This window comes from Poecilia mexicana, unplaced genomic scaffold (assembly GCF_051168715.1).
Source record: "Poecilia mexicana isolate PSO_F unplaced genomic scaffold, ASM5116871v1 scaffold_7, whole genome shotgun sequence".
NCBI lineage: Eukaryota > Metazoa > Chordata > Actinopteri > Cyprinodontiformes > Poeciliidae > Poecilia > Poecilia mexicana.
Window position 1 is genome coordinate 17622578 of NW_028263376.1, and position 26407 is coordinate 17648984.

At 36.6% G+C, this 26407-nt stretch overlaps 1 protein-coding gene across 1 annotated transcript; it reads right to left on the minus strand.

Moving 5' to 3' along the window:
- dnmt3ba (DNA (cytosine-5-)-methyltransferase 3 beta, duplicate a) lies at nt 1–25920 on the minus strand. Its single transcript, XM_014985111.2, has 26 exons — nt 25384–25920; nt 22961–23095; nt 21632–21777; nt 21064–21229; nt 18638–20343; nt 17847–17973; nt 16978–17031; nt 16788–16825; nt 16391–16540; nt 15271–15324; nt 15008–15157; nt 14823–14930; nt 13333–13462; nt 11946–12065; nt 11817–11861; nt 11662–11741; nt 11154–11266; nt 10164–10347; nt 8961–9045; nt 8068–8213; nt 7904–7994; nt 7660–7808; nt 7489–7574; nt 5558–5627; nt 5341–5459; nt 1–4843 (listed from the first exon to the last, which is right to left on the minus strand). The coding sequence occupies exons 2-26, from the start codon at nt 23082–23084 to the stop codon at nt 4702–4704; spliced, it is 4383 nt and encodes a 1460-aa protein (XP_014840597.2). The 5' UTR covers nt 23085–23095; nt 25384–25920; the 3' UTR covers nt 1–4701.
- Between the last annotated feature and the right edge of the window lie 487 nt (nt 25921–26407).

Here is a 26407-nt window from a genome sequence, read left to right on the forward strand (position 1 = left end):
TTTTATGATGAATCCCACAGATTTATTTATTGTTTTACATGAGAATCAACTAGCGTTTTTTTTCCTACGTTACTTTGAAACAACTGAACAGTCGACATGCTACTGAGAAACCCAGTTTAACTGAGGTGATGTTCAAACTGAGGCTCCTAAGGGACAAAACTAAAAGTACACAAGAAAACATCAGCACCATGAGTGCAGCACCATCATACAAAGAGCGAGGTAAGCGTGTCATTTCAGTGCCTCCCCTCATGCATCTAGAACACACTGAATTGTTTGTCAAACACGTGAAATGACACAGACCCACTTCCTGATTATGCACCATTACAGTAGATAACATGTAACATGTAGTGTGACCAAAATCAAACAACAAAAAAAACATTAAATCAGATTTAGGCCCACAGGTTGTTTTTTTAAGTTTAGGAGATTCTACATATCTTTAGAGTTTAAAATAAAACAACATAAATCCTGATGACAATGCATGACTTAGATGATTTTCTTGGAGCATAAAATGAAACTTTACATGTCAGGGTTTTGGCCGCAACGCCATTTAGCTAGCCGACAAAAGTATTGACGATAGTTTGATTATTTTTTAGATCTGGATAAGAAAAAATTTTGAAATTTGAGACTTTATTCCTTTTTCTGACATCTAGGATAATCGATATGAACATTTGAGCTTACATCTGCTCTTATGGCCGATACCTGATATTTACAGATATTACGAATTATGTTTCTCTACACTTTTGAGACCGGCTAAAAGCAACCACAAAAACCACACAGCAAAAACGCAAAATCTTACCAAGTAAGTTTGGTCTAGTTTCTAGTACTAATATCTTACTACACTTCAAATAAGAGAAAACTACCTGACAAGTAACTTTTCAGTAAGATGTGGTAGGATTTTGTGTTAGCCGTGTATGTTGCTTCTCATCCCATAATGCTTTGCTGCATCACTGTCATGGTCACATGACCAAACAAAAACATTGATGGGAAGCACCAAGATGTAATTAAATGTTGGTCATTACCATCAGCCCAGTTTTACATGTACATATATTTTGTCAAAATACTAACATCTCTTGGTGCTGATACATTGTCCAAATAAAAATGTTCCTATAAAAATAGTTTTAAAAAAAATAGATTTAGTTTTAGGTAATAATGGGTAAAAGTACATTTAATTAAAGTAGAGATGCAAAATATTTCAGCACAATGGTATTGGTCTGATAGCAAAAAAATGCGCTAATAATAATACGCTAATAACCAATATTAATTTCCATCTTATTGGTGTTTTTATGTGTTGGACGAATATTGATATCAGTCCAGATTTTCAAATCGGTGCAGACCAAATTTAAAGATTACAAAAAAGCCAAAGTTTACATATAATTCTTCAACTGGATCTGGTTTAATCTTCAGACATATTATTGATAGTCCTGGTTTTATTTTGAGAGTTTCAGGAAACAAAAACATCGATCTGTATGTATTTTGTCATATTCAAAATGTGTTTTGACACGTCAAGATTTTGCAGATTTTCAAATGGTCTGAGTTTGTCCAGATGCTAAAAAAGCTTTTAGCAAACTGACGAAACAGAAAACAATTTTATTCCTTCACTGCTTATGAAAAATACAAAAAATATCCAAAATCTTTTAAAACTTTTTTTTTTAATCTAGAAAACTAGAGTGAAGAATCACATCATATTCAGATTCAGAAATTGAAACAATTACTGTAAAATCTTAAAATGTGTCATGATGAGAGTGAAACAGCTGGAAAATTCAAGTTTTAAATCAAGGATTGATTTTTAGCAGAAGTTTTTTTAATTGTTTTGCAGCTAATTCTGTTTTCCCAAAGCATTTCAAGTATCAAATTTAAGGCTTTTATTATTTTCACTGCATATTTTATGTTATTATTTTCTGTCCCTTTTTATCAAACCAAAGAGAAACCTAACATTTAGCTTTTATTCTGCATTTTGATATATTTCAACATAATTAGGTTGCTCAACTGGTTAAGTAAGAAAACCGTCAATACAGTACTTTAAGCTCTGTTCCTATTTTAGGTATTTACCGCAGCAAAACTCTACAGTTAAAATATTGTTAACAGTCACAGTTCATTTTTGCACACAACAAAAAGTCCTTGAAACACACAAAAATATGAGTAAAAATGCCACAAACATGAGGTTGTTTAAAGAGAAATTGTGGCTCCACATTGAGATTAATAAAATGAGTTACACAGAAAAACCAAAAAGTCAACACATTTCATTTTCATTACATATAAATTTATATATAAAAACTAAACAAACTGAAACTGCTGATTTAAAGTCGGGGTTGAGGTAGAGTGCGATGCCTGCGCCACAAAGTGAGTTCAGCGCTTCTTAAAGTCGCCCTTCACACTGGATTAAAACCGAACCGGGACAGGAAACCGGGTGGTACTGGTGAGATTTTTATAAAAAATAATTCACAGTAAATCAGTTGAAGTCATTTAATCCTGTAAAGTTCAACTGAAAACAAACAATGTGCTAGAAGAAAAAATACATAAAAACAGGTGTGATAACCTGGTTGCATTCCTGCGAGCACCATTAAACTAATCGTGTTGACTCTGCCGTGGCATTTAGTGTAACATTTATCATGAAAAATTTCTTATCCTGATAAAAATTTGACTCGTTTTCCCGATAAATTCCAGTTAATAAAAAACAAAACTAACAGTATAATCTGAAGTTATTTTTAACTTTTTCTCCAGTTATTTGTTCAACGACAGCATCAATATATATCAGTAAATATGAAAATATGATTAAATGCAGTTACTGTGTGTAGATTAATGATATAAATCACAGTTTATATCACTAAATATAAGCCAGTTTCAAATGGGAATGTTTTTTTCTGGAGCAGTGAAGGCTGTCACAGCCATACGGTTACCTAAAGAAGAAATTGATTTAGATTTTTTTTAATCATAATTTTCATCAGTGTAGCACCACAAAATATCGGGATAAAGTTCTACGTCGCCCAGCCGTAGTTAGAAAACCTGAACTGGATTTCAGGTTGATCACATTGCGCTATAATGAATCCAGGAAGACTTGGTGCTGAAACCGAATCAAAAGCTGCTTCAACGAGAAAATGTGCAGACTGCATGTCACATGTGCAAAAACTGTAACAACATTTCATCACCACAGCCTGGCATTTCAACAGTTATGAGAGCCACTGCAGCTTTCAGATGCATTCCTGCTGCACCACACCTGAATCAAAAATAGATTATTTATATGGAAATAAATTGGGGCCATAAAATTTGTTTACATTTTTTAAAGCTGAAAAAAAGAATCCTGAATCTGGGAAAATAAGTTTAAAACTACTTTTCAACTTGACAACAGAGCAACTGGACAAAATATTTCCCAATGTTGCCATGGGAACTGGAATGTCTTTAAAACATAATGGATAATCTATGGCTACCTGTTTTTGTTTCGTTTTTTTCGTTTAAGATATATTTTGCAGTTTAAATTTTTTTTTTGTGTTCCAAATTATTTTTAAGTTTCAAAATATTGTTCAGTTTCAGATATTTTTTGTTTTAATGTTATTTTCAGTTTTATTTTTGTGTCAGTTATTTTTTAGTGTCAAAATGTTTTTGTTTTAAAATTATTTTTCTAGTTTTAATTTTTTTTTTCAAAAGTAAAGTTTCAATTTAATTCTTTTTGCTTCAAAATTATTTTTTCCCAAAATTTTCTTTAAATTTAAAATTATGTGAACAATCTTTATGGCCCCATTTGAGCTCCATATTTACCTCCTCAGCATGTCATCTAGATCTGCAGAGGCCTAATTAACACTCATTGGGTTCAGTCGTGTTAAAACATTAAAGCAGGATCTTGGGAACTGACATTGATCAGTGTGTTAATTCCTTTCAGAATAACAAATTTCCAAATTTGTCGTGTTTTTGCCTTGTTGCAGTAGCAAATCTAGGTCAAATGGACACTGGGGTAAAAATATATGTGATAATTAATCACAGGATTGAGCTAAACTTTGGTTTAAACTGGAATAAAAAATGCAAAAGCCATAGATAAGATCTGGAAAAAAATTATTTTTAAACACTTAGATATAAAAAAGAAACACTAATAAGGATAAAATATCTGATTGCAGATCAAAATGGATAAAACGTCGAGCAGGAGTTAAAAATTAGCTTTTTGGTCACATGATTAATCTAAGCTCAATGATTTCTTTAACATAACTGCAGATTAAAATGTACTTTATGTTGCTGATTTATATTCTGTGTAAAAAGTTAAAAACAGTGTGCGGTAAAATGCAGCATAGTGGTTTTTAACTTCTGTTTCTAAACCAAATGATGTAGCAGATTGCTGGTTTTGTAGTCAGTTTGTGCTGTTGCCATGGCGATGCAAAGTTGTCAGTAGTGATAAAAACCTGAGTTAAACCTGAAGATGTGGAGCTAATTGTCTCATCTCACTTTGTGACACAGGCCTGTGTTCGGAGTAACACCATCGGATCACAGCATAGAAAAACAAAAAACAAACAAAAACACAAATAACTAGAAAAATAAAATATGCAGAAAGACGACCCCGGCTGCTGGCAGTCAAAGGGGTTAAAGAAAGTTAAGAGACAAAACACCAAACTGGATCTAAAGGAGAAAGAAGCCCAGAGAATCTAAACTATTAAAGCACCAAGAGATAAGGCGTTGGGTTTACCACAGCTGCTCCGCCTCTGGATTGCCTCACTGCTCCTATTCACATTCAAAATAATCCTTCAGCGGCGCGAACAAGTGGCGAATCACAGGAACGCTCCAGGAGCGACCCAGAACCTTCTGCCTTTGCATCCGGCTCATGTTGTTCACATCAGTGTAGTGTTTGGGGAAGCCAAAGATCCTGAAAGAACAGAAAACTTTCATAAAAACACGATGCGAACGCCTGTTCAACTCATCTTCGCTCCCAAATAAAAGCTGAACAGTAACAACAAAAGGTTTAATCTCATCATTTATTTGTCTTGCAGAACTTAAGCCATCTTATAAAAAAATTACAAAAAGGTAGAAAAAAATAACACATAGAAAGATGCGTCTTTTTACATAGAAAAACTAGTTTGAATCAAAGTTTTTGTCAAAACACACTGTACTCGTTCATCAAAATTTAACAGTTTCTAAGTTAATGCAGCTTATATTTGTTTTTGTTTTTTCCTCTTCATGACGTTTTTAATTTTGTATTGATACAATGTATGGTCTGGGATATACGGTAAATGAAACCCAAAACAGGTGGAGCCTTAAAACCCTAAAGCACTTTAGGGTTTTAAGCTTGAATGTTGGCAGTCAAGCATGGCAGTGGTTGCATTATGGTGTGGGACCAGCTGGTGGTAAACCAACGACACTCACTGTTCCATTTCCGTGCACCACAGGTAGTCCTCCTTTCCGTTCATGGAGACAGGAAGTGGCCCCATCTTCCCTTGCCTTATGGAGTTAGACTTTGTTGTGATTGTGCGAACTTTATCAAACTGGAAGATGCAAAATCACACCGTTAAAAAAAAAGCACAATTCAAACTGTAATGAAAAGAATATGGAAATAAAACACATGAAACAAACATGAGGTTACCTTTGCCGTCCGACCAACTTCCAAACAATCCTGCAGAGTGACTTTATCATCAAGAGAGGTAGCCAGAGGTCTGGTGGAAAGCAGACAAAGTTAATTTACATTCAACTTTACAGCAGTTATGTTCAGCAAGGCTGCAACTAACAATTATATTAGTTATTGACTGACATCAATTATTCTGACGATTAATCGGATAAAAATAATGTGTACATTCTGCCTTTCTTATTCAATGCTATGAATACATGAAAAGATGCACATAAACAAATTATTCAATTGCTTCTTTAAATAAGAAAATAAACATTTTAGTTCCTAAAATGCAATGACATAACATTCCTCCAGCGAACACTCAATCACCTGTAGCAAATAATGGGTTTTGTATCTCTTATGGAAAGAAAAGTGCTCTAAAATCTGATGTCTTATTAAGTATTGCTATTATATATTTCACCAGAAAAATAAATGATAAATGTTTATTGTTTGTATGTAGTTTTTTTTTTTTTTTTAAACCAGAAATCTAATTTTTGGAGTTAAGTTCTGCATTTCTGAATCCCGAACAAAATAGTGCAGAATTATTTGTTGTGATTATAAGGGGTTACAACAAAGGATTATTTTAGTTATCAATTATTCTGACAACTAATTAATTAATTTGATAAGAAACTGGCACATTTTTCATGTCAGCCTTTTTTATATTTATTTACATATTTTACATTAAAATATGCAAATAAACAAATAATTCAACAATGCTTGACCATTTGCAGCAAAAAACCCCAAAACCTCTAACATCAATATGTGCTTTCTGCTGGACTAGTACAGTGTAGAACTAATATGGTGGTTAATAAGAGATTTATTTACTGAATGTGAATCAGGAAAAGTTAAAACTACGACACCTGACAGACAAAGAAGATTTTTTCTTTTCGCGGCACAGTGTTTTTCAACCACTGTGCCGCGGCACACTAGTGTACCGTGAGTGATCGTCAGGTGTGCCGTGGAAATGATCCAATTTCACCTCCCGTATTTTCCGGACTATAGCTGCTACTTTTTTCCTACACTTTGAACGTGCAGCTTTTCTGTGGATTTTTCTTCAACCACCAGGGGGCTCTTTAGCAGGAAGTGAATCATTGGAAGTCAAAATAGGAAATCAAAGAAGAACGGCTAATTTTCATTTAGAACAAGCGCATGCTAGCAGCAGGCACGACGGATAAATGTTTTCAAACTCATATGATGAAGCTTCTAAGTTGAGGAGTGTCGATTTGGCAGTTCAAAAAATGTGAAGGTACGGTTTATAGTATGGTGCGCTCATAGTCCGGAAAATACGGCAATTGGTCTTAAAAGATTTTTTGAAAACGAATGAATTATCTGCAAATAATGCCATCTTTGAGTGTCTTTTCTGTAGTAGTGACTAGCGGCGTAATCATGTAATTTTATTACCACTAGATGGCAGTAAGTACAGAGCATTTTACATTAAAACAAGAAAATTAGTGACGCAACAGTGTTGTGGCACTGTTCAGGTGTATTTTTGAAGCGGACATGTTAAGTGCAATTTGAAATAAGAAATGTAAAATATGATAAAAATACATTTTTGTGTTTATTTGATTCCTATTCAAGACACTTTGATAAGAATGACTATATATATTATATAGGCGGCTACAGCGTATCTTTGTTTACATTTTTGGTTGGCCGTGTGCCTCGTAATTTTTTCAATTAAAACAATGTATCTTGGCTCAAAAAAGGTTGAAAAACACTGTATATATATATATATATATATATTTAGGTACTTGTTGATTGAAGCGTGGGCGTGGTAATAGAAGAGGCCGACAAGTTGATTGGAGTCTTCCCAGCTTGAATTTACGCTTTAAGCTTCCATTTTAATAGCTTACGTTTAATAGTTTCAGCTTTAACACATAGTAAGGAAGGAACGTGACTGGATTAGAACCTACCTGCTCATCCCAGGTATGTTTCCCCAGAAGTATCGTGCTCTGTGAGCAGGGCTGACTTTCACTGCATCAACAAGCACTGGGTTGCACTGGAAACAGAGCAGAATTCCCATATCAAGGATCGACTTTTACCACAGCTGTTTTATTTCCATCATGCTGCTTAAAGGTCTTCACCTCCAGGAACCTGCAGATGTCGGTTTTGTCGTGAGCGCTCATCAAAACCACGTTCTCAAAGAGCCAGAAGAATGGACGGCTGTCTTCCTCCTTTGGCTTCAACAGGGTCAGAATGCGGTAGAACTCGAAAAACAGTCTCCCGGTGCCCTCTGCAGGAAGAAAAGGGAGGGAAAAGGAGGCAATACATAAAAATAATAAAATCTCAATAAACCCCTTAAATTAAAAAAATAATTTTTAGACGTACCAAAGAGTCCTTTTCTCAGTGGGTTGACCATGGACAGGTCGTTGCATGGACTGCCTCCGATCAGGAGGTCAAAAGGACCCCATTCAGCAAGCTGAAGCATACATAGAATAACTTAAAATAAGTTTTTAGTGTAGCCTAACTTCAGCTTTAAGTGAGGGTCTCACATGTTTCCTTGTAATGGTGCGGACGTCGTTCACATATTCAATCTTCCCTTCATGTTTAATCATCCCCACAACAATCGAGTCATCACAGATCTCAGAAGCGATGTATCTTTCGATCTTGAACCCCAAGTCTTTGAGCACCAGATAACCTGTCAAAGCATTCATTATTAGCTCTAATGAATGTTTTTTCTATGCTTCCTTGAACAGGTTAGGATAAGTCTATGGACTATAAAATACATGTTTATTACATTTCTTAACAAAATCATTCTTAGATAATGAGCTATTTTAGGGCCTCTTGTCACTTTAAATCCAAATACACTTCTTCTGGCCACGCCCCCAACTCAACGTTTACACGCACTTGTAAATGGCTGCAAACAGTTGAGCAATTATGCAGCCATCTTTAAAACACAAACGTCTTTTCTGAATGTTAAGTCAACAAGAAAACACTTGTCTGTTCCACCAGCCATTATTCAGCGCATACAGTGGTAAAACCAACAGACCACACCTGCTTGGAACCCTGCCAGCGTTGCTAGGTAACGGGGCTGGGCATGGCTGGGGTTGCTAGGTAACGGGGCTGGGCATGGCTGGGGTTGCTAGGTAACGGCAGAGTGCCAATGGAATTTGATTTAATATTTGGAAGGTTTCCAGGCACTAGAAAACATTAACTTATTGCCAAAAATGGCTGGGGTGTTTTTTTTTAAGTGCTTGGGCTGTTTTTAGAAGCATTTAAGACACAAATAGAAGAATAAAAATATGTTGTTTCCCGTTATAATCATAGATCCGACCCTTTAAGCAATAAAAAGGACACTTTTGTGTAGCTCAAGCTCAATTATTGTGACACTAACACAGAAATTACTTTGTGTTTTCATATATAAAAACATCTGCAGTGAACCTACCTGTTGCAATCCCATCAAAAAGCGAGAGCACTTTGAGTGGCTTTCGTTGATCAGCAGGGATAGATGGGTAAATCCTGTGAGGCTCCTGTGGTTATTAAACCAAAAGAAAACAAGAGTTTTATAGAGATAAAACTCCATTTCTTCCAACATTTATCCACAACACATTAGATCCAGTGGAGAGCTTTTAGGAAAACAAACAAAAAAAAAAACTTTATTATCAAAGGGACATTATATTGTAATTTCTACAATGTAGTGACAATTAAATACAAATTGCAAAAGTATTTACCGCCTTCACCGCAAAAACACAAAATTTTACTCCATTTCTTTTGTCTAGTTTCTGATGCAAATATCTTAGTACACATGAAATAAGACAAAACTAACTTACAAGTAACTAATTAATTAATATTGATTAATTAATATGACAGTTCTGCTGTCAGATTATTTCAGTTATTACTATAAATGAAATAATCATTTATTGTCACTGATCAGCTCATAAAGTGGTAAAACCACTTTATGACCAGACCTGCTTGGAACTCTGCCTGGGTTGCTATGTAACAGATAAGCAATTATACTGTTACCTAGCAACCCAGGTAACAGTAGGAAACATTAAACAACAAAACACCAAAAAAAGTACTTCCCTTCACTAAGTTCAAGTCTGAAATAATTCCTCAAAAGAAAAACAACTTGAACGTAAAGAAATGAGATGTAGATGTTCAAGAGCTTTCCAGAAATATAAAATATTTGCACTTATAATTAGCCTTTCTTATGTTTTATAATTTAATATCATCTATTTATTTTATGTTGAGATGCTTTTAAGTACTTTAAACATTTTTCACTATTTGTCTTGCACAATTTTTCTTTAACTAAAGAACTTTATCAGTCAATGTTGCCTTTAGAGACAATGTTAAAAAAAATATTAAACCTGTAAAACTGGATTTAAAATACAATGAGTTCACCCTGGTTTTATGCTGGTACAGCAGAGAAAACATAGATAAGCAGACCAGTGAAACCAGTTAGTCTGGAGTCCTGGGAGGGTTCAATCCTCACAGCTGACAGCACCCATGCAAATATACTGGTTAGCATTTTATCTGCCACCATTCAAGAGACAATATTTTACAATTTCAGCACAAAGACAAACAGTATGAATGTAAGATTAGAGGTTTTTACCAAATGATGCACCATGATGTTTGACATGGTACTTACAAACTCCATGGCGCTGTTATTAGTGAATAGATCCTGAACTTTGACGCTCCAGTCTGGTCTCAGTTTGAGGTTCCCATCGCACTGCGACGGCTCACACATGAAGCAGCTCCAGGGGTCCATGTCTTTCAGTTTGTCGAAGGTTCCTTCAGCGACCAGGATGTCCAGGCAGTCCTTACAGAAACATCTGGACAAAGAAACAAACATGGGAGGTAAACCGACTTGTAAGAGAAGGGAGAAATGCTCTGAGGTGGATGAGACATCTTAGAGAAAACAAAACAGATAAAACTACACTCCAGAAATCGTAATTAATCAGAACCACCAGAAGATGGGAGTTTTATTTAGATGAAAAATGAAACTGAAATAAAGACATACTGTCGCTTCCAGTGCATCTTTGCCTGTGACCTGACAGTCCGACACACATTCATGACCTCAATATGTTCCCATAAATGACTTTCAGCTCTTGACTTTGAATATTATTATGTATACAGACAAAACACACTTTCTTTCCACAGCTTTTTACAAAGCTATGGTGATAGTTCCCAATGTGATTATCAAAGCAGGAAGAAGTTTTCCAAGAATAACTCACTGACTTTGAATCTTATTGAAATAATTGTCAACCAATTTAGTAATCAATTTATCGCTAACTTGTGTATTCAAACTCAAAAAAGGTCAAATTCCTTGAAAGAAAAACATACTTAGGTGAATAAATAAGCCAGAAATGAATATAAGTTATATATATTTTGCATTTAAGATAAAAAAAACCTTCTTTCTCTGTAAAACTGTTCTGACCAAACATATCAAGAAGCAGTTTTAGCTCCACCTGGTTCAAATTCTGCTAAAGAAAATATATTATTAAGCACCATTTAATATTTACATTTATTGACTGAAACTCTATTCACCAATAATCTTATTTTGTTCCATTTAATTGCCTTCTGTGTTTGTTTCATGATATAAATTGACTAAAAACAGAGTGAAGAGCTTTGTGTTTACCTGCAGCAGCTGGCGTTCCCACACAGAATGACCTCCAAGCCCGCGCAGCAAACCGTGCAGTACGACTGGTAGCCATCTTCATCGTAACGATACAGCGTCTCTGTGAAGTTCTCCTGCAAACGGAGAAATTTCAAGGTTTCCCCCAGAAAACTTGCTAAGCCCGGTGGTTAGGACCTAAGGCAGTCATTCATCCAGCAGCCTGTCATGTTTTTGAATTAAAAAATGTTTAAAGCTGACAGGAAAGTTTTAAATATCACTTGATAATTATGTGATATTGAAAGATTGGAAGATTAATACCTGAACACCAACTATAAAGTCTTAGAAAATGCAAACATTTTAAAAAGATTTAAATAAATAAGTAATACTTAGCCTGGCAGGGGGACAAGCAAAGCCTGGTGGCCTGCCAGGCTTATAATACACTGAGGGAAACCCTGGATCTGCTGTTGAACTGAACATCCAGACTCCCGGCCCGGACGCATAAAGGTATCAAGGTGGGTTGTCGGATTACCTTGCATCTCAGACAAAGACCGCCTTCAAACAGGGGATGCTGGACATCGATCTCAGATGATGCACAAGACAAGCAGAAATCTGAAATAAAACAGGGAGTTATTAAAAAAACAGAGTTTATGTCTGAGACTTTAAATCCACAAATTGCAAACTTACCTTCAATTGTTTTGCCTTTTTCTTTCACCTTTTCTTTCAGTGATTCTGTAAAGAAAATTATGAAAAGAAACCACATGTAAGAAAACAAAATTAATGTTAAATAACTGAAATGCTTCCTACATGCCAAACCTCTATTGAAGGGGGCGTTGGGGGTTGCTGCCCTGTTTTTACAGACATATTTTCGTTTTGGTGGAGGTTGGTAGTCGGAGGAAGGAGAGTCGCTAGGATCTTGATTTGGAGAGGATTCTTCTAAATGAGAGGAAGAAAAAGAAACATTCAGGAAAAGCAGGAACGTCTTTGTTTGAAGTTGCAAACAAAGACTGATATTTGACACAGAGTTCTGGAGTCAATCATTTCACAGCAATGAAGCTTACCCAAAGTTTACACAGGTACAGAATTAGCATCTGTGTAAGACAGACCGTCATGTTGTGTAGTTGCATTTATTTTCCAATACACCGCTAACTAGTTTAGCTAACAGTAGTTTTTCTAACCCTAAAGCACCAATCCTAAACATTAGCTCTAACACTAAAGCGCTACATCAATACAATATTTAGCAGAAGCTAATGCTAAATTGTTGATACCCTCCGTGTCCTGAACTCTTATATGTTGTTAACTTTTTTATTATTTATGGTAAAAGTCATATTCACATCTCCAAAAATCTGCAACAAAACCTAATTTTCATATTTTATTATCTATCATAACATTAAGTTTAAATGCTAAAGCTTTAAAATTATTTTCCTTGAAAGACTACAACCTCCCAGCTCTAATTTGAGTTTGATATTATAATGTACATGTTCTACAAATGCCCTTAGATATTGTATTTATGTTTGTCTTGTTCTTTACTGTGTTTTATTTTGATTTTGCTTGTTTCTTGTTTTAAGTAAAGTTAAAAACAGAACTGCTGTGTAAGCAGCCTTTACCCACTTCAAAATAAAAGCATGAATAAAAACATAACTCTACTTGAAGAAATCTTAATCAGTCAATAACCAGAACATCCCCCCAAAAAAACAAGCCTGAAATGAAGAAAGTACAGAGTGAAAAATATGCCAAAAACATGCAATGCTTTTATACAATAACATTGTCAATAACAAATCCATATTTTTCTCACTCTTTTCTTTCCTTTCCATCACTTATTTAAGTATCAATCAAGAATCAAGACTAAAAAATATAAATAATTTTGGTGATTCTAACTGAAACAATAGAAATTTGGCCTGGTTTGACTTCAGAAAGTGAGAAAAAAAGGTTTGAGTGTCTTCTTTTGGTGTAAGTAAACTTCTGGTTTGAACTGTACATTATTGGCATTCAGTGTTTTAACCCATTGGACCTGGAAGATTACAGCTCACCAGAAACTGCATCCAGGCAGCCTCTGTAACTGCAATATTGTATATTTATGATGTAATTACGACAAGTCTGAAGTATACAATTTGTTAAGTGTTTATTGTATGCTGAAAAAACTCAAGAGATTGAAATGTAGAGATTTAAGGTAGAAGGAAAAACATATTGCCCTCAATTTTACCAAGAGGTGCAAATCCCCTGGGTCCTGTAGGCAGAAATCCTTCAGAAGCCCAATCCACCATCATCTTCAGCTCTCGCTCTTTATCGCCTTCTGCCTTAGAAAAAGACTTCCCACACCGTTCAGCTGCCAGCTAGAAAACAAAAATAATATGAAAGTCAGAAATAAACATATAATGTTCACAGGTACAGATACATTTATCTCTGTGAAATAAACAAAATCCTTCCAAGTTTGTCACTCTAAATCTGTTTAACTTATGATTATTGCTAAATTCAACATGAATCATAACTTAATTTTAACTCTTGTTTAATAATCCTTGGGAAAGTAGAGATAAAAAACACAGTAGTAATACTTTGCTTTATAATAAGAGTAAATATAAGAAAAACTGCATTTCCTGTTTCAAAATAAGAGCTCACAACACAGAATTATTTGTATTTTTAAGCTTTTTGGCTGTTTTTTTTTTTTTTTTCAATTTTAAGCTAAAAACAACTGATTAAGACATAATTACATCATTATGCCTTACAAAAGCATATTCAGCTCTGGTAAAAATGAAGAGCCCGCTGCGCTGAACCCCATTGAAAACCTGGTTATTCCACCAAACTTTGATTTCTGAATTCTTCCTGAGTTTAAACATTAGTTTTATTGTTTCTAAATGAATATGAACTTGTTTTCTTTGCTTTATTTGAGGTCTGAAAGCTCTGCATCATTTAAATTATTTTGACCATTTCTCATTTCTGCAAATAAATACTAAAATTTTGTTTGAATTTTTACAGACATACTGTCAGAAGTTCATAGAATGAAAGAGCATATAAAAACTAAAATCAGAGAAACTCATCATTTTTAGTGGTGTCTTGATTTTTTTCCAGAGCTGTATATTTCTTGTAATGTAAAATATAATGTTTATTGTTTATTTCACAGTTGGTGACTGTTTTTTTTTAGCTGCCTTGCTGCTGAATGAAATGTGCTGTAAAAATAAACTTGACTTTCCTGACAAAACAAAACTAAGCAGACCATATTTCTGAAGATGAAAGCAAATCAAAGATGGCGGAAGCACATTTTGCTGCAGGTCATTTGGTTTATATCTCCACCAGTTTTAAATATCCAGAGACTCGACTAATTTTTCTACTCTTCTTGAGAAAACAGATCAGGCTCAGTCAGATTTTATGGAAAGCATTTGCCAAAAACAATTATTGCCATATATTTTTATGGATATTCACTGATCTACACCACTGTAAATCTGGTTGCATGTTTAGGTTCATAGTCCTGCTGGAAGGTTAACCTTTGGTTCAATCTCAAGTCCTTTCCTTAATCTTTAAAACTACGCACAATTTTGTGTGAGCCTTTTTGAGCCATGGTAAAGTTTCATGTTGTGAGTAAATAATGCAAAGGGAAGGAATGCAGATAAGAGCTGACAGACATAATACCCACTCAGGAAAGCGAAAACATTCCCTCTCCATGCTGGCTGCGGGTAGCAACATGTTTGTTCTGATTACCTCACAGATTTGGTAGATGGCGTCCTTATAGACTGGCAGACTGGCAAAGGAGTTTTTGCAGAAGCACAAAGTGAAGAAACTAAATGGTTTCAGCCTTTCTGTGCTGACCTGCAATAGAAACCCGACACTCACTCACAAATAAACATTAAAAATTAAAACCGGTTGACCAGAGCAGCAGATTTTACCTCTGAAAACATCCCATCGCCGAACCACTCCACCCTGCGCATGCCTGGAGGAGCGTTCTTGGATTTCCACGGCATCACCAGTCCAGGCCACATGGACATCCCAGTTAGTTTCCCCCACACCAGTTCCCCCACAGAGAATCCTTTCCCATCCTGCAGAAAAACAGAAGTAAGGAAAAACAAGGAAGTAAGGTAAGGTCTTATGGAAATAAGACCTGTAAGGTCTGTAAGTCAGACCAACCTCACTGTCAGAAATGGATAATTACCTGGTATTGACCTTTGGATGGAGTGCTTTTACTGAACGGTGAGATTCCTTCAAGCTTAAAGAAATATCAGAGAAGTCAAATTATTACAACTAACTTGAAAAAAGTGTCATTTTTCTATGGTAGAAAACTTTAAGTCAGGAGTGTTGAACTCAGTTTCATTTTGGGCCACATCAAATATCTGAATGTTCTTAAAGGGCCGGTTGTGCCAGAATGTATTGATAAAACCCACTGAACTGTTAAAATATCTATAAATAGCCATTTGTTTATGAATACAATAAGTGTTGCTTAAAGTTAAATAATTTTGAACATATTTTCTCACTGATCCAGGATTTTTTGTGTTTGGGGATTTTTTGCAATCAAAATCACAGATTTTGTGGCGCTAATTTAGGAATATCTGTAAGGAATTTTAACGATATTTGTGCTAATGTATGATGTTTTTATTAATCACCATATTTGTCTTGGATTATAACTTGACATCAAGGAAAGGTGAGGCAGCAGTCAATCAAAACAATGTTTTAGGTCAATTTTGAGAAAGAATTTGCAGTAAAAATCAGAAAAAATGTAGGGATTTGTTGATTTTGTGTGAATTTTGAGGCCACATTGGCCTCCAGGCCCTGAGTTTGACACATGTGCTTTAAGCAGTATATTCTCCAGTTTTGTTCACAAAAAGCATTTACATTTTTATATTGAATGTCTGCAATGATTACTCAGTCCCTCCAGGATGTTGTGATGTTTTTTGTGATTGTTGCAACCTAAAATCACAGATCAGATTTTGCAGGACTTTTTTCAAAAGTGTGTGATTTTTAAACTTAATATAGTCTTAGAAAAAAGTTGAAAAAAAGTTATATTAAAGTCCCAAAACGGACTTTAACATAATTAATACTACACACGCAACAATCCGATATTTTCTGTATCGGTGCCGATACTGAAAAAAACTGAGTGACAATATGGCCGATCCATAAGGGCAGATCTATTCTGTCTAATTCTCTGCTTTGTGCTCTGAGCTTTAATATTTATTTTACATTATATTTAAAATTCCTAATCACACTGACTGAACAAATTAAGATTATAATGATTCTTGGAATAAACAACTCTGCATGTTACAAACAGGTATACTTACCTCTTCGTCTATGGAGTCCGCACCACTTTTGCGGCCTTTAATTAGGCCAATGGGTTTGGACCAGGTACCAACACCAGCCTGAAAGACTTTTCGGGCCTGTGGTTTCTGGCGTAAACTGCTCTCCCAGCCATGACCTCCCCTCCAGACTCCCTGAGACAAAACACACTCTCATTTCTTATCCAAATGCCATGCACACGCAAATACACAAACAAAACAGGGATGTCTTGATGTAGGACAACCAAACACAGATCAAGAAAGTCGGGCAAAAGTTTTAAAACCTGGATCACTGAGGGGAGATTCAGATGTTTCTCAGGTCCAATAGCAGAGTTCAGATTTGCATTTATGGTCTATCATCTAATCCAAATCAGAGAAGATGCAAATAATGAACATACATTACCTCATGCGACAGAGAGCCGTTCATGAAGTCATCACAATCTAAATAAACAAAAGGTGCTTTATTACTGATGGCATCAGACACTGTGGGTGCTTACTTTTTAAAGTTTGACGGCTAGCAAGATTTTTTAAATTTTATCAATAAAAACGTATTGATACAGTTACTCACAGCTAATAAAAGAATTCATTTTTACCGTTTATCTTGATTAGGCGGACTTCACAAGGCTTCAAATCGAAGCCATTCAAAGCTGGAAAAGCAAATCAAGAGTTAAAATATGACAGAATGCGATTCTAAAACATAAATCATCAAGTAATGACAGAAATGTGATGCATTTCTAGGGATGCGAACAACCGACTTACAATTAATTGTTGATTAATGGTGTATAAGACTAAAATGATATGCAATCAATTAACTAATAACGTCGTTTAGATGTTATTAGTCTCTAAGCGGACATTGTGCTTAGTGTTGTAGTAAGATAAGGTAAGGTAATTTTATTTATATAGCACATTTTCAGAAACAAGGCAATTCAAAGTGCTCTCAATCTAGTTTACTGCCTGCTAAATGTGTGGCCACCTTCCAGCAGAAGGGGTTGCTGGTTATCCTTAAGAGACACCAGCTGATACAGAAACAAAGCTGGCGGGGCCATACCAGAACGGGAAAAAGAAATGATCCAGAGTTTGGTTCGGGTTGCAAAATGCACTTTATGTGTTTCTGTTTTTAAATCATTCTTTAATTCAGTAACCTCAGAGGTTCCTGTTTTATTATATTTTATAAATTTGTCTAAGTTTAATGCGGGAAAACCACATTTTTATCCAGTCAGTATTTAATACAGCTGACACAAAATAATGTTAAGATTTGAAGATTTTTTTTTAACTCAGCATATTATGAACGTTTTTTCTTAAAAGACAGTTAGCCATCTTGACACAAGAGAAAATTCAAGTTTTTCAGAAAATGACCATTTATCAATGAATCATTAGTCAATCAATAAGATCAATCAACTTTAGATTAACTCATTAATCGATAACTTGCATCCCTAGTTATCTGCTTCGTGGAGGATTGTACCGGCGGCGTAAAGGTGGAGGTCTGTTTTGCTGCCGTTAGTGAGAACACGGTCAGGAATGACCTCACATTCGCTTTCTGTGACGGTATCACTCTCAGAAGACGATGCAGCATCATTGTTGTCTAAAGCCTGAAGGAAAGAGGACAATATTAGTTATTTAGTTGAAGCTGCAGTTTTTTATGTATTTGCTAAAACTGTCACCATATTGTAACAGTTTAATATCGTCACCTTCCAATTTTTCTAATTTTTTGCCAAAAGTGATTTTTTAAAAATACAACAGAAGTTTTAGGCAAAAAACAAACAAACAAAACTTTTAGCCAAAAAAATTACCCTAAGGCTATTATCAAACCAAAAACAACCAATCAGAGCCAGGAGGCAGGTCTTAGTGCTGTCAATCAATCTAGTGTACTCCCTGCCAAATGTGCTAATGGTAGAGAAACAAGTTACCATTACAGGAAAACAATTTATCTGCTGTCATCAGTGGCTATGCTAACTATACTTAGCATTCATGTACTAGCTGTAGCATAGCAGAGAGCAAGGGAATGAGATGAGCGATACACTAAGGGTGATTGACAGCACTAAGACCCTCCTCCTGGCTCTGACTGGTTGTTTCTAGTTAGCACTGGGAGGATGTGGAGGAGCTGGATTTTTTCCAGATTATCTGTCTCATATAATAGTTTCATGACATTAAACAAATATGTGAAAAAAAAATATATATATTTTTTTATAAAAGTTACAAACTGCAGCTTTAAATGTAAAAGTTGCAATATTTTAAGGAAGTTTGTTAGAATACCTGGGATAAAACATGTTGAGCATCCAGTGGAGGACATGGGAATGACAGCAGGGTCAGAACCAGCTTCCTGAACACTGAGGTGGGCTCTGTGCCTTCAAGTACCCTCGCCCAGTGATTCTCCAGTGTGTCTCCATTCTCTCCCTGGTCACTCCTCTCCTCCTCTGCCTGCTGATACTCACTGAACTCCTGTTTGAGCTGCCTGACCTCCTCAGGGGAGCTGCACACTCCCAGCTTCCTCCCAAGATCCTCCACAGCTACATCTGTAACCTTCAGGCTGCTCTCCGGGTTTAGCAGCTGAGCAACGTTTCTTAGCACCGTGTCGCTTAAAGGCAACTCCTCTGCGATGCAACATGTTGCTGCAACATAAAACTGCAGCAGCTCTTCTTGCAGCTGTGGCAACACCTCTGCAGCCTCCTCTGTTTTTAGGAAATCTTCCACACCTTTCCCGCCCAGATTAAGGTTCGGGCCTGAGAGGTGGTGTTTCTTGTTTTTCAGGATTTGAGCATCGTGTTCGTTGAGGTAGCGAGCGGCGGCGTTGGGCTGAAGGAAGCGAGACGCATACGTGCTGAGCAACGTGCTGGCTTCTTCCAGGATGAGAGGCATCTTAGCCCAGGACGACTCCTGAATTTGCTTTTGAAATTTTTCCAGAGGCTTTAATGTGTGGTCCAGCGACATAAACATTGCCTTGACTTTGGGATCCTTCAGCTGGGAACACAATGACTTGGCTTTTTCATCATCCTCAGAGCAGGAGCTGAAGTAAAGAATCAAATCGCTCCATATTTCTGTCAATTTGGTGACCAGCTGGTGGAATCTAAGGCAGCTGATGCTGACGTAAAATGGCTTGCTGTTTTTAGTGATATCTGAGCCGAAGAGAGCCTTGAGGTTGTCGTTCTTCATAGAGCAAGAGGAGTAGTGTGCATACAAGTCGACCAGCAGCTCTAGGATTTGACCGGGAAGCTCCTGAACCCCAGCGTGATACGCAGCATCAGCAATGGCGTACAGGCCTCCTACAGCTATTATGTTCGGGTTCAGCTCCCTGAGATGTGAGCAGATTTTCTCCGAAGCTTCGCAGTCACCGGGGTAACAAACAGCGAGGTTATCGGTGGAAAGCTGGAGTCTTTTCAAGGCCTGCACCACCGCCGCTGCAGTTTGATCTCCGGCTCCGTCCACCGACTCAACGGCGTCCAGAAGACGGATGCGGTAACCAGAGGACTCAGAGTCGAAGAAGCCCAACAGAACGACAGCGACAGTGTCGTCGTTTCCAGCTGCCAGTGCGTCGTAAACATAAACACAGTAAGGAGTGCGGTTGCTAACAGCGACAAGGTCTTTGGGGTACTTTGACCCCAGTCTGCAGCGTGCAAAATGTCTAGAGACCTGCTCGCCTTTAGCAGACCCAGTGTAGCAGCGGTTGAAAATGAAGCGGACAGCCGCATCGCTGCAGGGGAATCGCTTGGCGGCTTCGGTTTTATTTTGACAGATTTGGAAATCCTTCACCTTTTTTTGGTGTTTGTTTGTTTCCATGTGCCGCTGCAGCTCAACAGCGCCCCTCCTGTAGGAGGCCAGGTTGGTGTGGCAGATGGAGCAGTAGGTGTGCTGCTCCCCCAGGGAGCTGGGATCGGCCCAATCGTATTCCTCCTTCCACTTTTCAGTGTACGGAAAAGTTTTAGTTGTCCTTGCAGTGCCGTTTGTTTCAACGTCTGAGTTCCCTGAAAAGACAGAAGATTTTGGTTATACCAAAGAGGATTAGGGCAACTGAAAAAAATTAATTCTGACTTCAAATTTTGGCCTTTTTCTCAGAATTCTGACTTTTTCTCAAAATTATTAATTTAATCTCAGAATTCTGAATTTTTCTAAGTATTCAGATATTTTTTTTCAGAATTCTGAATTTAATTTCAGAAATCAGACTTTAATTTCGGAATTTGACTATTTTTATAGAATTCTCACTTTGTTTCAGAATTCTAATTCTAATCACAGAATTCTGACTTTATTCTAAGAATTCTAACTTCAGTCTCAGAATTTTTACAATTTTCTCAGAATTTTGACTTTTTTTTCTCAGAATTTTTTTAAATTGTTTATTCACCATCAGGTAAATCTAGTTTCAAAACTCAAATTTACCAAATGAATTTGGGAAAGGTTTTCAGAGCGGATCAAATGCAGGTTTACAAATCATATAACAGAGAAGAAACTGTGATTTATCCACCCCAATAACATAATGAACATACACCTAAGAATATGTATTGTTTATTTGGATGTTGACATAGATTGGCACAGAATTAGAATTCTGAGTTTACATTATGAGGGAAAAACTCAGACTTATGAGGAAAAATCAAGAAAATTTTTGGTTGCCCTAATCATCTCCTGTAAATTAAAGTCAACTAAACCCTTTTTCTTTTATTACATGGAGGAAAAAAGTGAAAAGTGGATACCTGAAGATGGAGAAACTGGAGTTATCTCCACGCTGTTACAAATTGCTGCTTTCACAGGAGTAGATTCTTTATTTTTTGTATTTTCTGTGTAAAAAAGTTTTAACCACTTCATGAACTCATAGCAGGTTTTGAAATCTCCCTCTATGAGTCCATCAATTGGGATGGTCTGTAACAAAACAAAAAGACAGGAGAGAATTTAAAGACATTTTACAGAATCTCGTACAATCATTTATGCCCCTCGAACTTGGCACACTTTTTTATATGAAAACCACCAGCATCACTTCATTTAGTATTGTACATTTTCCAAATTTTTATTTGTGAATAAAAATATTTATTTTTCTTTTCCATTTTTAATTGTGTTACTTTATTTCTATAACATAAAATCTCAATAAAATACAACAAGGTTGCTGGTTGTAATGAAAAGAAAAAGGGAAAATTTAATTTTTTCAAAGAATTGTTTGTTGTGAATACACTCTTACATAAATGAGCAACTAAATTATTCCTTGAGAGCAGCAGCACTTTTTCCTCATGAAGAGTGAATTTTGTTAATGCAAACACAGATTTGTACCTTTTTAACACCCTTCTGGTTGAAGGCGTCCTGAAGAAGATTGAAATTGTGCCTGAAGTCTTCTTTACTCTGTGCATCAAACTTCACCATAGCCATGTCAATGGAGCCAGGAAAAGTGCAGTCCATCATCTGACACTGGCATGCACCTGTTGAACCACACAGACAAATTTACAAGCCGTGACGAAAGAAGGCAGGAAGGGATTTGCAATAATGAAATGCAAATCATGGTGGTAAAGGAGCCTCTCGGTATTGTGTAAGCCAGTTTTTTAAAGTTGGTTGAAAACAAAAGCCTTTTGGTGCTTGTATTGCTTTAAGACAGGCAGCAGCAGAGCCACGGTTTGTACTAGTATTTATCTTCTTTGTTCAACTTCAGTCTTTAATATCCACTTTGCAATCATAAACTAAGATAAATCACATTAAAATGACCCCTCATGAGATGCAAACTCGAAATAAAGCAATTATTTGGCAATGTTGTAGACCTCAGTAAAAAAATATGTCTGGAGACTAAAGGTTTCAATCTATTAAACCAACTTTTAAACAAACTCATGAGTTGGCATGAGGGTTTGCTTTGTGAAACAACAACTTCCCTATGTGGTTTAGAGAAACAATGTTGCACAAAACGTCTGTTATGAAGTGTGTAGAATTCACTTTAAATGTAATATGAACAAACTCAGTGCTTAAATACGTTACAGGGTGTTCAAAATGAATTTTTTATAATTCTATTTTATATCGCTAAAGCTCTTTGAGTTATTTTACTATACATTTGATCAGGTTTCCTCTTTGTTTTGATATTACCTGTTGATTCTGGTCAAATCTTCCAGTTAATTGTCTGTGAACAAGCTGCTATTCTGCTTTATAAACTCAGTGCATTGCTTTAAATATTGCAATAACGATTGTTTAATCTGTGCAAGTCTTTCTTCACGTAACACAAACGGGAAGCTGCAAGATCCAATACAGTTTCTCTCCTATTGTGAACATTTTCATTATGGGTGAAAAAAACAATAGATTTTTAGGTAAAACCCAGAATTGTTAGGAACAGGCCAGGACTGTCAAAATTTGAAGAACATTGCTTGCTAGGAACAACAATAACTAACAGGTATTGGGAGCTGAAAGTGAAGGACTCTAATCTGAGAAGTCAGACAGTTCACTGAATTATCTCCTCAGAACCAAGTTCTTGCTAATGATGCAGTTATTATTAGTAACATTTAATGCGTGCAGAGCGTCTGATCTCAAAGACTGGCGTTACCCACGCCTTCACTATGCGATAAAAGTAGGCTAAATGAACATGATGAGCATGAAATGACCAGTTCATCTGCTGTAATCAATCACCTGTTCCCATCTCTTGCACATTTTTGAAGTTCGTCTTGAGCAGCCTGTTGATCCACGACACCACATAGAAACGGCTCGACTTATCACGGGTGGAGATGGGGTTCACAACCGGAGAACCTGCCATGCTGTGTGTCTCTTTTAAAAAAAGAAGAAGAAGTAAACATGTATAAATTTAATTCATCTGAAGGTAGCATTCATGAAAGGTAGTCACAGATCTGCAATAATTGGCTAATTAAGGGTTTGGACCTTAAGGTTGTGATGTGACCAAAAACATTCCTGGGCCATAGAAGTTAATACACTGAATTTGTTGTGCCTTGGTATGCTGAAACAAAACAAACCATTTAGAAATAGTGCAGTTTTATTAGTGGTGCCTCTGATTTTTGATGCCTGCTTTTATGTTATTAAGTATCAAGTGTCCAAGACAAGACTTTCTTCTAACTAATAATAGGCTTATTCCTTTGAGTTTCTGACAGAACCGTTTGGTAGGGCATGACAACGATATGTGAAATATTAATATCACAAAGAAAATATTGAGTGAAATAATGGTGGGTGAATATATTCCAACTTTTAGGAACATGAATTTAACACAAATAACATTGCTCAACTTGCTAAAGTTCGCAGTTTGGTGGAAGTACAGATCAGGAAGAAGAAAGTAGGGATATATCCAAACTAAGATTATCTTTGCAATAAGACAATATGTAGTAGGGATTTTAAAACATATCAGTATCAGTCCGATAAGTAAAACTTTGCCGACAAACGATGTTTATTTCTATTTTGTTGCTGTTTATGTTTTGTTTCAGGAGGACAGTGTGTTAGTCATGGGACAGTGACGGTGAGGTCACTCGAGCTTATAGAGCGTTTAACTGGAGAAGCGATGACATCAGTGAGATTGTTTTTTTTAACTGCGTCGAAAGAGTAGGAAGTACGTTTAATACCGTTAACTGCAATATTAATATTGGTACCGGCCCAAACTTTCACATTGGTGCATCCCTAATATCATCACCATCACAAGACTTTCTGATAGTCCTACGTTTTTAATGAAACAGGATTTTACTACATGAAACAATAAAACAGGAAATTCAGGCAGCTGTTACAGACCTGTTACTACCTTGTTTGGTTGCTTCGACACCACTTGTCGCTTTGGTTCTTCCAGAAAACAGACCAATTTAGCAAGAAGGTGTTTTAGGATTTTGTAGAAGAGGCTTTCCACAAAAAAGAGTTTTAACACCAAAACTTCATGTAAACAGACATCCCCGTCATTCGCAAATAGACAAAAATATTGATAATATCAGTATTGCCTTCTGTTGGGTGGGCTTGAATTTACTGTTTTTAGCTACCTTGCTTTCATTTACTGTCAGAAAAGACTTGTACTACAATATTTTTAGTTAAGATAAACATAAAAATAAAAAACAAACGTAAGTAAGTAAAGAGAAAAGGCGTCACTTTTGGCATTTTTATCACACATGGTTGCTACAAGTAGTCACACGCAGGCTGGGCTGGTGTTCGCTCTGCTCTCTCCGTGACTGATGTCTGAGGAGGGGGTTGGTGGGTGGGACAAGGCCTAATCTCCTTTTGTCAGAATGACTGCAGGACAAAAGCTGAGATTTCTTCAGTCAAATCAAATGTTACCATCTGGTATTGCGGTTTAGTCGTATCTAGATCTTCCAGTTTGTACACGGAAGCAAACCACAGAATGTTTTATCGGAATCCTGCGGGACACGAGTCATGATGCTGCGGGATATGCCTCCTCTCAGCCCCCTCTGCCATCTCCTCAATGCATAGAAAGCATGCGTGAAGTCTCGCGTTATCTTTCTTGCCGCGAACTTCTTCACGACACGCAACTTTTACTACCACGAAAACACGAGTTTTGGGGGTCCCGTTCAGTTAAAGATCCTACGGTTTTGACAACAACACACAAAGAAAAACAATTATGAGCGCAATAGTGACAACCACACCAACATGTATTGAATGTTGTCTCTTCTGGTTCAGTTTCCACATTTGTAATAGCGACACATTTCGCAGTGGAGCACTAACAGTCCGTGTTTCCGTGTAAAGAAAGCGATGTTTATCTTTTCATAAACTATTGCGTCGTAGACAGCGACACATTTTACAACCAGGCAGCTTTTTTATTGTCGTGCACGCTGATACGGAACGCAAAGGCGACTTTTTCCACTAACTTGCTTTAGTAAACTAAATAGGAACTGACTTGTAGTTACCCCTAAGAATTCAAACCTTTCGCGGCTTTCACTGCTGGTTACGCCGGTCTTTGTTGATGTTGCCTATAGACAACCGGGTTCACAAAAAGCCAGAACAAAGGAATGCATTCACTGGAGGGTAAAAAAAAATAAAACTATTCTACACGAAAATTAAACAAAAACGGCTTGCTTTGATATTATACTGTGATTATATGATGGCAGACTTACCACGGCCGCTTCCCTATAGGTACAAGACGGTCCTCCTCCCTTTACTCCGTCATGAAGTGGATTCAGTGCACTGCCTGCTGACGTCCACACAACCCCGGTCTTTTGGATGACCCAATAGAATGTTAGTTAAAAAAAAAAAAAAAAAAAAAGGTTGTCCCCGCAGCCCACACCCTTATAATTACTCTGCAATAGTCTTCACACAATGCCGAATAAGGGAAAATACTCCAATTGACAATAAAGTTAACTCGTCCGTTTAATTCTTAGCATAATAATGATTTCGGTTTTTTAAAGCTACTTATGTCGAAAATAGTGTTTTACCTAGATATTATATCATCAAACTTTTGAATTTCGAAAACTAAAAAACAAAATCGGTTTCGTGTATTGGCATACTAAGTAAATCCATTTCAACCATACACAATAATATCCATACCCGATATGCGTCGCCGTGATGCTAATTTGTGGTTACGGAAGTGTTAGCATGTTATACTAACATATAATCACAAATGAGACAATCGCGGCCGCTCTGTTGTTTGCTTTTCTGGTCTGTTTGCTTTGGACGTTATTCGTAATGAATGTGTTTTACGGAAAAAGCGTATCCAAAAGAAGCCCTGCACAGAACAAACACTACCGAAAGCAAACATTGCAAACCTAAATGCTGTCATTGATTATTTTCATACGTCCAAAACAAAATCTGATAACTCTGCCGCTTCTACCATTGTGTGCCATATACATTGTTAATTCCAACCATTGCGTACGATGAACATGACAGGACAATACATAGTGTATCTGGGGAGATAAACCGCTGAAACTATCAACGATACGGCTGCTTTACGTTTCCGGTTTTCATGGTTTAAAATTTCGGCCGTTAGAACTTTCCTTTCTGCCGCGGCCATTTTGTGATGTGGCCACAACACACCAGACGCCATTACATGTTACAGTGCAAGACTGACACCTGGGGGGAGTTATAAGAAATCATAATAATAAACAAACAAGCGAAAAATGGTTTGTTTATCACTGAATGTTG

Coding starts and splice junctions, on each gene's coding strand:
- dnmt3ba (XM_014985111.2), bottom strand. CDS start 23,084: ATGGCAGGTTCTCCGGTTGTGAACCCCATCTCCACCCGTGATAAGTCG. Junction 17,032..17,846: donor CCTCCACCTTTACGCCGCCG/GTACAATCCTCC, acceptor TTGCTTTTCCAG/CTTTGAATGGCTTCGATTTG. Junction 13,463..14,822: donor CCATCTACCAAATCTGTGAG/GTAATCAGAACA, acceptor TTTGTTTTCTAG/CTGGCAGCTGAACGGTGTGG.